Genomic DNA, 12,635 nt, shown 5'->3' with positions numbered 1-12,635 from the left:
TTCTCTCCTGTACTTGTAAGTTTGTATCACTCAATAATAAGAAAACCCTAGTTATCGACAGTGGACGTAGGTCATACACCGTGACCGAACCACTTAAATCCTTGTGTCTCTTTCGTTTATTCTTTCGGTTTTACTATTGTATTCGTGTTTGTGTGTGACTCCGAACCTAACACATAATTAACTTACCGCAACATTTAGCAATCCAACATGTGGATATGAATTACTCATTTTGTTTAGAGCTTTAAACTTTTTCTTTGGCTTCATGTAACCATGATAAAGATCAAGCATCTTGCCAAATACCTACAAGCAAAATATACCAGTTAGGACACAATACTAATGAGACCTACATATAACATCATCATCACATCATCATCATCGTACTCAGTATATCCCACCAATAGCAATGCTATGGTAGGGTCTGAGGAGGGTAAGATGTAGACAGCCTTACCTCTATCCCATAGGGATATAGAGACTGCTTCCGGTGAGACCCCCGGCTCGATAGTAGTTTTGCATCAAGCCTTGGACATAAGGCACATAGCACCCAATCATCGGGACACCGGCTGATTGGTGCATGTGCCCTTGTCTTTCGGCTATCAACGCCACCACATGATGCCTGATTAACCTTCCGCCACTTTTAACGTTATTTTCATGAGATTAGTAAAATAATGTCAAAATTAGTGCAATTTTACTTTTGCCCACCTGAGGGTTCACGCATATATACATTAAATGCGCGCACCGCAAGCAGGGCGTTACATATAACATATGCAGAAAATTAGAATATGTAAGCTAATCTAGCTGTCCTTCCAAGTGTGTTAAGATTAAAAGCTGCCGGTCAGTAAACACTAAACAAAACCACAAGTAATCTACTTCGTAAAAAAATGACAAAACATAAGTGTGGCATTCATTATATATACCAGTAAACACAGAAAATGAAATGAATACAATTTGCTAAAGATCATAAAAAGTTTGCTTTATTGTATATGTCTTTGTCCAGATCTTAATGAGTTCACGTACAACGTAATATAGTAAAAAGCTTCAGCATACCTCAACTACATTCTCTTCTTTATCACACGAGTCTTTGCATATCTTAATGAACTTCCTTGTAAGGTCATCGATTCCCTTGTCATCTATAAATCCTGTTTCCACATCCACACTTTGAAACTTAAATTTAAACATGATCACAATAGCAGATAATAACGTTGAGATAATTTATAATTACACTCAAATTGAAACAAAGAAAGAATAGTAGAAAGACATAACCAGTAAGAGATAATAACACTAAAAAAATTTACCAACACTACCTTCCATTTCATGCTTTTTGGCAACTGAAGTATTCTTTTCAGCTGACTCGGCTTCGGTGTTAATATCAGCAGCACACGTAGAACTCACACGGTCCCACAAGCCAAACTTTATAGATGCAATCTGTAACAAAAAGAAAAATAAAAGAGAAAAATATTGTGTGTTCAAAAATGCAATTAAAAGGCAGTGCGTGTATTGTAAAAATTTTAGTAATACATTGACATGGCAAAAAAAAAATAATTGTATGAAAATGACTACGTTAACTTACAGAAACCGTTAGCAATTGAGCATGTAGATTGGAATTAATCATTGCATTTATAGCTTTAGTTTTCGTCTTTTGCTTCATTTGACCGTGATAAAATTCAAGCATCTTGCCAAATACCTGTAAGACGGTAAAACATTGATTTAGTTCCATTCGATAGAGTTACAATATATAGAAACAAACCGAGCTTGTGGGCTCGACACTAAAACCCTAAATACTATATTCCAATAATACCTACAAGCAAAACATACCAGTTATGACACTATCAATAGTGTAACTGTAACAAACAATATAACATATGCAAAAGATTATAAAATATAAGCTAACTTGATAAATTTCACTTTTGCAAGAAGTCAATGCAAAAAAAAAAAGAAAATAATATGTAAACGTTAAAATAATCATACATCATAAATCGCCTGATACGGATTACTTAACGATTAAAAGTAGAATCCATAGTACCAGTCACTAAACAAAAATAATGTATTATATTTGACAAAAAAAATATGACACAGCCGTTCTTTTTCATAAGCTTGGCATTCTTTAACTAAGCTCATAGAGAAAGAAAAGTGAAATAGATATAACTGTCAAATACTATAAAAACGTGTATAACTTTTTATATGTCTTTTGTCCAGATCTTAATGAACTCACATACAATGTAAAATAGAGAAGAGCTTCGACGTACCACAACTGCATTCTCTTCTTTTTCACACGAGTCTTTCCATATCTCAATGAACCTCCATGTATGCCCATCGATTGCATTATTACCTATAAATCCTGTTTCCACGTCCGAACTTTGAAACTTCGGTTTAAAATTGATCCCATCCATCCATAATTTAGGTGTTCTATGAGTTACGCATTTTGTGAAAAAATTAATTTCAGATCCTTGTTTCACTTCAAGCGAAGCAACACAATCCATTTCAGATCCTAGGACATCATTATCTTTATCAGTTTCGTCATCTTTTGCAGCATTTCCATCATCATCCTCGTTGTCATCAAGAATCGACTTTACGTCCAATCCATCAAGGCACTTCCTTAAAATAGTGCTTTCAGATTGCCTTCCACGTATGATATGCCCCATGTGCATACTGTAGACGTACATCAGCAAAAAAATCAAGAAATGCACATCTTCGAATGCGCAAAGGTTTTTGCAGTAGTCTATATAAATTTATTTTTTAAAAAACAAGCATGCTTAAGAGGAATCTTGGTTAATGAGGGTGTTTATGTAGTTTTCATTAAACACAATCACATTGTCATTCACTGATTATGTAAGTCTCTTTTTAACTAAACCAGTAAGCATGTAATAATCGAATTATAAAAATCATACCCAAGACTTTGAATTCGTATGCATAAATTTTCTCGGCTTATACTCCTCTTCTTTGCTATAAAATCCAAAAATTCATCAACTGTGATCTTATAATAAGTCTTTCCTTTTCTGCGAGGGAGTTTGCTGAGGTAAGCAACAATTTGCTCAGTAGTTATTTTGCAGACTTCTGTGACCTCGGGCCCTACAGAAAAATAATGCACAACTAGTGGATGCTTCAAAATAGGACCCATTTGAAGTTCTTCAAAGCTCTTGACTCCCACACTTTCACAGATTGCCATCTCTAAGTCATGTAATGATGTGATCTTTTGAACTCCAACAAAACAATGTACAAAAGAGTTGACCTACAAGATCAAAAATAGTGAGTCAAGAGAGAATTGTACTTTCGTTATTTGTGTTTGTTGAGTTACAAAGAATCTACAAACTATCTGCTGACAATCCGGCCCAAGAACACGAACACGGAATTTGATCTCACGGATGATCAACTCTTTCTGTTTATTAACTTCTTGACTCACTTACCAGTCTATTTATACTAAAGTAAGTCATACTAGTCCTACTCAAACTAAACATAAACTCAACATACTCAAACTCCTGACTTCTAAATATTAAAACAAACAAGACAAACTTGCAAAAATATTCAAAAACTAAACATATAATCTAAACTTTCAAAAAGTAATAATCAAAACCTAACTGGTTAAAGTAAGCGTGCCACTTACGCCCTTCAACTTTCTTTTAACTCACTTCATGATTCACTTTCAACAATCAATGAGCTTAACACAAGTGTGATAGTTAGAGTAACAAATATCTAACTAACTCAAAGTCAACACACTAACTAACTCAAGTCAGCACTAATCAAAAGTCAATAGTCAACACACTAATAACGTGACCTCTTACAAAAATCAAACACTAAAAATTGATCAAATATAATCAACTTTTACTAAAACCTAAATATAATGTACTTACAATTTAATCATAATCGTGAAACATAATAAACTTAATTAAATAAATTAAAATTAAAAAGTTGATCAATCATGATAAACAACTTTACCTTGGCTTCAGTGAGCATGATACGGTTGAGTGAGGGAATGTTTTGCACCCGAAACCCTAGCAATTCGAAAGAAACAGCGTTGAGTATCACCAACGCTGATTTTGAGACGCTCAACGCAGATACGGTTTGGCCGGTGGCCAGAAGATCAGAGTGAGCTTTCACTACTGCGCGCTTGACCGTCGCAAACGCCGGAGACTCTGCGTTGTTGCGACTACTTTCGCCGTAGCGTTGCCGCCGATTATGTCCGTACATTTCGGTTGTTTGAAGTGGAAGCGTACTAACTGAAAGGTCGTCTCTTGGTCTACGTACAAGCAGCCGGGAAAGATGGTAATATAAATAAGCAGAGGCCTTTTGTACTACTGCAATCGCATTCTGCCACGTGGATACTCGTTATTTGTTTACGGTTTAAAAGGTGTTTGTTTGAAAAAGTGTTTCGGTTTTGGTACTAAACTATTTCGATGTGTTAGAATGCACCCCTAAAGTTTTAAAACTCTACAACTTAGTCAGCAAGTTACTCTCTCAAGAAGAGTATCTTGAGTTTGCTTAATGTAGAAGATTCTGACTTTTGGCTACTTAATGGAAAAGAGTTTTGACCTTTTGTTTTAATATTTACAAAAGTATAGTGTAACATACTTCTTTTGATAGTTACTAGCAAAGAGCCCGCGCGTTGCTGCGGTGACACAACACAGATTCAGTTAGTAGGGGATCGGTTTGTTATATGTAATATTGATTATAAAAGTCGGATAAAAAACGCAAGTTGCGCCCTTAGTTTGGAGATGTTTTCGATAAAGTTTTAATCCTTGGATAAAAAAATGCAACGCGCATCAATAGTGATACAAATCTTAGGAGAAAAAAATAAGAAACTAATTAAAATGGAACTATATATCTATAACTACCGATTTCAAATAACATAAAACCAAACCAAACCATCAAGAAAACTGGCATATGACTTTATGACAATAATGGAATTTTTTTATATACATTTGCTCAGTTTAAGTATCAATACGCGAAAAAAATTAAATTTATTGAGGTTAAACACATCTTGCTCATGTCAGCCGTCGAGTTCGTGTCGTGTTGGAGCACATATTTCTGTCACATTTTTCAGGTTCGTGTTGGGTTTGTGTCAGGTGGAACATGCCAGCCCGCGAACACCAGCAGAGATTGGCATTGATTATATCACCTGTAACAAGTAAGGTGTTACTTGCATCATTTGTTCAGTTTGTTAATTTAATATATAGAATGTGTTAAAGGTAACTCCACTTACCCATTCCAGTTTCTGATCTGTGTAGGGACGCGTTGAGATCAAGAAAAAGTCTATAACGATCATAATCTTTGCATTCAAAGTGATAACAAAACAATTGATCACAACAAAGTGATAACAAAACAACAAATGATCAGCATCAGTAAATCATTACAAAGTTTTCACATAAATTTACACTTCCCCGATTTTAATGTTAATGGTACCGTATCAACTCGGGTTGATATGGGTGACGGTTTATTGCCTAACAGGTCAAAGAAAATTTTAAAAAGATTTGAAAGGGAAACTGGTTAGTGTATTTTTAATGCACATCTTGTAGTTGAAATGTGAATTTCGTATTGCAATTATATTTATATTTAATTGATTAATTATTTTTCAAAAATGACCAAAAAAATGTGCAGATCAACCAAACCGTGCCCGACCCGCATTAAAGCAAGTTGTTCACCCAGATAGCTCAGCCACACATTTTGTCGCACTTGACTCGGGCTGAGCTGGATTGTTTTAATTTGTAACTTTTAATTTTGGCCCAGCCAATGAGCCCAATAAACCTTTCTAAAGTTCAAGCCAATTGGGTTAAATTTTTTCAGTTGTTTGTTTAGATTGCTTTCAGTGTTTTTGGTTTTGTTTCGGTTTTAGTTTGTTCAATTTTTTCTTACGATTCGGTTTTTTTAGTTTTGTGTAAGTTCAGTTTCAGCTATATGTCTTTGGTTTCGGTTCGATTTTGGTTTTATAAGTTTCGTTTTGTTTTTTGTTCGGTTTCAGTTTATTCAATTTTATATTTTGCTTTTTTGTTTATTTTCAGTTATTGGTTTCGGTTTCAATATTTGGTTTTGTTTATGTGTAGTTTCAGTTATTTGGTTTTTTGTTTCGGGTTGGCTCTCGTTTATGGTTTCGTTCTTGGTTTTGGTTTCGGTTTATGTTTCGATCTTTGGTTTCGTTTAGGATTAGTTTCATTTTTTTGCGTTTTGGTTTAGGCATTCGTTTTTGGTTTTGGTTTCGACTTTTGGTTAGACTTTTTCAGTTGTTCGTTTAGATAAAGAAAATGCTTAACATATTACCTAAATATAAGGTAGCGTTGATCCCTTACACTAAAGGCTGCCACAATGGTCAATATCGAGTCAATGCAGTTTGAAATGCTCCCATTACAAGCATCTTTCTATGTTTTTGCTCCATTAAAAGCATTGCCAAATAGCCACCTGCAACATCTCATTTCTTAAAATACACGAAATCAGCAAATGTTTAAATTACTTTTAAAGTTGCTTCAAATCAACTTAGTAGTAACAAAAAGATCAACATGTTAGTTGCTATTTGGATCTGCTACTTCTAAATCCTACTTTCTTAATTTGTATCAATCCCGCAAAGTTCAAAGGCCATATAGTTAAAAAAAGTTAACACATACTAAGAATATTATGGTAATCACGTGTGTTTCAGTTTTGTTTAAGTTCAGTTTGAGCTATGTGGTTTTGGTTTCGGTTCGATTTTTGTTTTATAAGTTCCGTTTTGTTTTTTTGTTCGGTTTCAGTTTATTCAGTTTTATATTTCGTTTAGGTTTATTTTCAGTTTTTGGTTTCGGTTTCAATTTTTGGTTTCGTTTTAGTTTTTTGGTTTTTGGTTTCGGATTCGCTCTCGTAATTGGTTTCGGTTTCTTTGTTGATTTTGGTTTCGGTTTATGTTTCGATTTTTGGTTGGTTTCGTTTGGGTTAGATTTTTTCAGTTGTTCGTTTAGATTGGTTCCAGTGTTTTTGGTTGTGTCGGTTTTAGTTTGTTCTGTTTTTTCTTACGATTCGGTTTTTGTTTTTGGTTTCGTTTTGGTTTTTGTGTGTTCGGTTTTTTGTTACGATTTGTTTTTTTAGTTTTGTGTAAGTTCAGCCTCAATTATTCGTTTTTGGTTTCGGTTCGATTTTGGGTTTTTTAGTTTCGTTTTGGTTCTTGTTCGGTTTCGTTTTTTGGTTTCCTTTATGTTTAGTTTCAGTTTTTTGGTTCAGTTTTTTGTTTTAGTTTATGTTTTTTGGTTTTTTGTTTCGGTTTCGGTCTCGTTTTCGTTTTCGTGTTTCGTTTTTTATTTTTGGTTTCGTTTAGGTTTTGTTTCAGTTTTCTGGTTTTTGGTTTCGGCATTCGTTTTTGGTTTTGGCATTTAGCTTCGTTTTGGTTCTTGTTCAGTTTCGTTTATGGTTAGTTTCATTGTTTTGGTTCAGTTTTTTGGTTTCGTTTATGTTTACTTTCAGTTTTTTGGTTTTTGTTTCGGTTTCGGTGTCGTTTTTGGTTTCGGTCTCGATTTTTGGTTTCGTTTCAGTTATTTGGTTTTTGGTTTCGGTTTCGTTCTTGTTTTTGGTTTTGGTTTATGTTTTGAGTTTTGGTTGGTTTCGTTTGAGTTAGATTTTTTCAGTTGTTCGTTTAGATTGGTTTCAATGTTTTTGGTTTTGTTTCGGTTTTAGTTTGTTCTGTTTTTTCTTACGATTCGGTTTTTGTTTTTGAGAAGTTTCAATATGAGATTATAATGATCCACGCGAAGTGCAGGAGTATGTTAAACAATTCCCGCGTTTAAGAAGGAAGAAACGAGTTACACATATAAATGATATACGTTTTTTTATATATATGAATAACGGGCCAGTCTGGTAGAATCCAGCAATTACAATCATTACACAAATAAATGATGTGTTAAAAAAAATCTTTTTCACATCCTCTGCAGATTTCACTTTTCCTGAGTCATAGTTGGTTTGAAGCAACAGTTGACTTTTATGGTTATAAATGACCAAACACACATAACCTGGTTGTTCAAGGTTCAGGCAATAAGCGCGCAGGGCAGTGGCAGCAGTACTCAAGGCCGCGATGTCACAAGTTGTGCAAGAACAACTGGCGCATTGTTTTTGGTATTAATATTTGTTGTTTCTTTTTTTTTTTTTATAACCCTGTACGCGTAATTTTTTTTTATAATCCTGTATGCATAAAACACTAAACTTGAATCAATTGTAGTTCATTACGTTTATTATTTTGTTATTACTTTATGCGTACCCGCCGCGAAGCGCGGGCAAATGGGTAAAAAATTATGATATTTTCAGTTTTTGGTTTCGGTTTCAATTTCTGGTTTCGTGTCAGTTATTTGGTTTTTGGTTTCGGTTTCGGTTTATGTTTCGATTTTTGGTTGATTAGTTTCAGTTTAGTTGAAGTACCTTTTTTGTAAGCCAACAATGGTAACTGAAACTCTTCTTAAAGTAAGATAAGAAGCCTTAGAACAGTAATGAGTGGCTTCTGTTTATAAATCATTTTGTCAATGTGCTCAAAGGATCTGAAAACATAATATGATAAAACCTCAATCTAAATTAAAAAACGTTATCCTTACCAACAGTTCAAGGTAACCTGAACTATCCAAACATGTTTTGTTCCATGATACCGACCGGCCATTTTGGCATCACTGACATAAAGAGGGACATAATGGTTGTTCCCACCAGCTTACTTTTGCTCGTGCTGCAAAGGAAAGACTATGGTTATCTCTATCTTTCGGGGTTTGTATGATTCAGCGATTCGCAATCCAAAAGAGTGAAGTTCTAATAATTGGAAAAACTAAAGATAGCAACTATTTTGATGCATCAATTACCTGACACAAAAATCAATGGTACTGCAGCAGCCTACTTTCACCTTTTAATAGAAGCCTTCCAAAATCGCAATCTTCTCAAAAATCTCAATCAGCCGAAGAATATTAGCATTGACAAGGTTACATTTGCTGCCATATTCAAACAACAATTAGTCGTTATGATAATTCATAATAGAGTAAATCAACGGATGACAATTGATGTGCAATGGAATATATATCTTACATCGATGTAGGACGATCCCTAATCAAAGATTATGTGTGACCCTATCAAATTGGCAATCAAAACAAAAACTTTTAATTGTTACAGCAATTTTGCTGACAAGAAGTATCAAACAAAATTAACTCAATGCTTGGATGCATCTCTTGAGAATTTGTGGGAGCTTTAGTAGAGGATAGGCGACGGATTTGGAGGGCCTTTAATTAGGTGTTAGTGCAATTGAAGATAAGGGTTTAATGGTAGAATTGAGGGTTACAGGCAGATGAAAGACAGAGAGATAATTGAAGAGAGGGTTTAATCGTATGATCGGGGGTTACAGGAAGATGTAGTGACGCGAATTAAATTATTACGGCATCTCACCGTAATACAATAGTGGGATCTTAATTTTTCCAAATTATCATTTTGTGCCCCTTAAATCTTTTATATCTAATATAGATACAGATATTGATATTGATACTTCCGTTTTTCCAAAGACATGATTTAATGTCTCGTATATACACAAACAAAAACACAACGGGAAATTTGTATATATGAAAACAAATAATCGTCGAAGGTTATTAACAAGGAACGAAAACATATAGGAAAAATGATTATGACAAACAGGTGCAACAAATAAACGTAAAAAGGTTGTAAAAATAATAAGTAAATGTAATGATAACAAAAATCTAAATATAATCTCACGAGTTCGTTATAAATTTATGCTAGATACAAATTTGGGCTTAAAACATATTAGGCCTACTACTTTCTTAATGAGTTTTAGATACGTGGTTATACAATACAACTCTTATTTTAGCAATAACGAAAATATAAATGTTCAATACAATATTGAAAACGATTCAAGTCAATAATGAGCAAATGATTAAACTATAAAAAGAGCGTTGATTTTGAATTAACTGTAAGAATAAGTTTGTCCAACCAGAGTTAAGAGTTAAAGAACTTGAGGCAGTCTATGCATGGGGCAACCGTAAGTTGACCGCACCCGTGAATACATTTTATAGAGTTAAGCAATTGAATAACTACAATTGATGGAGGGTTCAACTAAGGGTGTCGATTGTGTAAGGTTTGTGAGTTAAAAGAGTTATAAACTTTATCGCCTCCCAGAGACAAAGGTATAGTATGCCAAAGACATACTAGCCAACTGTCGATAACAATATTAAATGAATAGATGTCATAATTAGACATGGAATGTGTATACGTGATATCGTCAGTCATGAGTATAACTTATGTAAATTGTGTCATTGTCGTGTCACTTGACAACAAACAACGTGCCGATCATGCGTATAGCCTATGTAAATAAAGACTTAGCAATACAGTTTGTACCACCTCATAGGGAGGTAATAAAGTATGTTGCTATTGGAATCTCGTCAAAAGACAAATAGATATTGTCACATCATCACGTCAAATAGTCTATGTCGAATGTTAGACGAAGAGTCAGTGCACAAATCTTAATTAAAATCTGAATAAAGTTTAGGTGAATCTTTGTTCACAATGTTAAACTAAAATAAGGTAATACCCAGATTGATCAATCAAATGATCGATAGTCCTTGTTTGACCATAAATCCTATGTATTGTTTAGTCAGGTAACATTCACATGAAGAACGTTCACAGTGATGTTTACAATTTTATCATTTGACTAACTTACTTTTAAAACATTAAATTTATTAAACAATTAAACAAGATAAATGTGATTTGGACGCTTTCATGTTTTTTACACTCATTGACTGCTATAGTGAAAACTGCTATCTTTCAATCGTCGAACTAAACTGATGCCTATCAAATTTTCGTCGCTTTCTCATCGTAACACATTAGTTGAATCCCACTAGCTAATCCTTAAATAAAAAGGCTTAAAATTTATTTATTATAAAATGGACAAAAAGGTATGAAAAAGTTATGCTTTATTTTACTAAAACAAATAAAAGTTAAGTGATTCTATAAACGGGGACAAAAATGAGAATGGTGAGAATGATTTATAAGAACACAAAACATCCCTGAAAAATAAATTAAAAAAACCAAAACTCAAAATTTAATAAAAACCGAAAAAATAAAAACAAAAAATTTCCACCGGCTTCATAGTTAAAAAAAACCACAATGTTGAAGGAAAAATATCGTTGTGTCTTTTTGTTTATCATTGTGTTTTGTGTTTATTTTCGTAATTAATTGTGTTTTTTCTTTATATTGCGCTATATTACTCAACATTATCTTATATTTTGTTCAACATCGTGTTATAATTTGCGATCTATCGTGTTTTTTTAGTTGTAACTATGTATTTTGTAAATTTTCGTTATTGTGTATTTTTGTCGTCTTTTTTGGAACGAGAATGATGGAAGAAACATTTGAATTTTAAATTTGTTTAGGGGTTTTCTTCTAACACTTCTCATTTTTATTTTCTTTTATATTTTTATAGCTTATTGGCATAGTAATGTTATGACTCCAAGATCAGCAAATATAGTTTTTAAAAGATTGGGTTTTGCGATTCAAAAAGGAGTAGTGACGCAGCTTGTTGCCCGCTTGCCTTCTGTTTCGATGTAATCCAATAAGCTATTTAACTCTTAATTATGAAAAAATTATTTCTTGGGAAATTTATATTTTAACATTTCCCAATAATCCCACATTTGTATATTAGTCGATAATAATATCATATTTAAAAATCATTACCAATGGTCCAACCTTTCAACTATTTTTGTCTCAACGGTCCTACGTTAAAACACACTTAACGCCGTTACATTTTTTTCCGAGTTTCAAACCGATGTTTTATAGCTTTTGATCGGAAGAAGGATACGAGTCAACTGATGTAAAACTTATCTATAAATGGTGTTCCAAATGACGAAACAGTGTTTAAATTTGAGCGTTTGAATTTCCAATTAACAAAATCAAACAATTTGAATCACCGTTTTGAGATAAGTTTTACATCAGTTGAATCGTATCCTTCTCCCGATCAAAACCCTAAAACATCAATTTGAAACTCGGAAAAAAACGTAACGGCGTTAAGTGTGTTTTAACGAAAGACCAGTGAGACAAAAATAGTTGAAAGGTTGGACCTTTGACAGTAATTTTTAAAGATGAGATTATTATCCGTCAATACACAAAATGTTGGAATATTATTAATTATAAATTCATAAACCATTATAAAAGAATTTAAAATCATAAACATATTTCAATAATTCAATCTCTTAAAAATACCCCCAACAAATTAGCCCCAAAACAAATTAGGGCAGAGCATAAGCATAAACATAAACATAAACATAAACATAAACTCTTCTCCCGGGGTTTTTCCACACGCAGCCCTCATGTACGGACAATCACCACACTTCAACCGTCGTGGCGGCGGCCGTGGCCAGCCTCCACCACCACTGTAGGGGTATGGTACTAAACCCCCTCAGCCCAATAACATTGTATTAGTCCATATAATAAAATAAGCCAAACATGATAAATTTAGGGTTGTAAAACCGGGTTTAGTACCATACCCCTACAGTATTCTAATCTATTTAGTGTGACTCAATTGATGCTAAAAATCTAAACTAACTTTAAAATTATCTATTTTGTGCTTATGACTCTGTTTGAAATTATGCTCTGTTACTATTGATCTGTCCAGTGTTTTAAGCATGCCTAGGCGCTAATCAGTGGGTGGGGTACTTACT

The 12,635-nt window shown here is 33.5% G+C and overlaps 1 protein-coding gene across 1 annotated transcript in view; it reads right to left on the bottom strand.

Moving 5' to 3' along the window:
- Nucleotides 1-4,182, bottom strand: part of LOC143539826 (protein NO VEIN-like) — a 29,673-nt gene extending 25,491 nt beyond the window's left edge. The window contains exons 1-7 of the mRNA XM_077033029.1: nucleotides 3,931-4,182; nucleotides 2,886-3,226; nucleotides 2,244-2,646; nucleotides 1,568-1,681; nucleotides 1,354-1,422; nucleotides 1,045-1,161; nucleotides 187-300 (exon numbers count right to left, since the gene is read on the bottom strand). Of these exons, the coding sequence (XP_076889144.1) occupies nucleotides 187-300; nucleotides 1,045-1,161; nucleotides 1,354-1,422; nucleotides 1,568-1,681; nucleotides 2,244-2,646; nucleotides 2,886-3,226; nucleotides 3,931-4,182 (1,410 nt within the window). The remainder of the gene's footprint in view (nucleotides 1-186; nucleotides 301-1,044; nucleotides 1,162-1,353; nucleotides 1,423-1,567; nucleotides 1,682-2,243; nucleotides 2,647-2,885; nucleotides 3,227-3,930) is intronic.
- Between the last annotated feature and the right edge of the window lie 8,453 nt (nucleotides 4,183-12,635).

The sequence above is a fragment of the Bidens hawaiensis genome, unplaced genomic scaffold, assembly GCF_021521415.1.
Source record: "Bidens hawaiensis isolate Kalapana, Puna unplaced genomic scaffold, B.hawaiensis_p1.1 tig00012057_1, whole genome shotgun sequence".
Taxonomy (NCBI): domain Eukaryota; kingdom Viridiplantae; phylum Streptophyta; class Magnoliopsida; order Asterales; family Asteraceae; genus Bidens; species Bidens hawaiensis.
The sequence above is the reverse complement of the archived record's forward strand: the minus strand, read 5'-3'. Positions and strand labels throughout refer to the sequence as shown.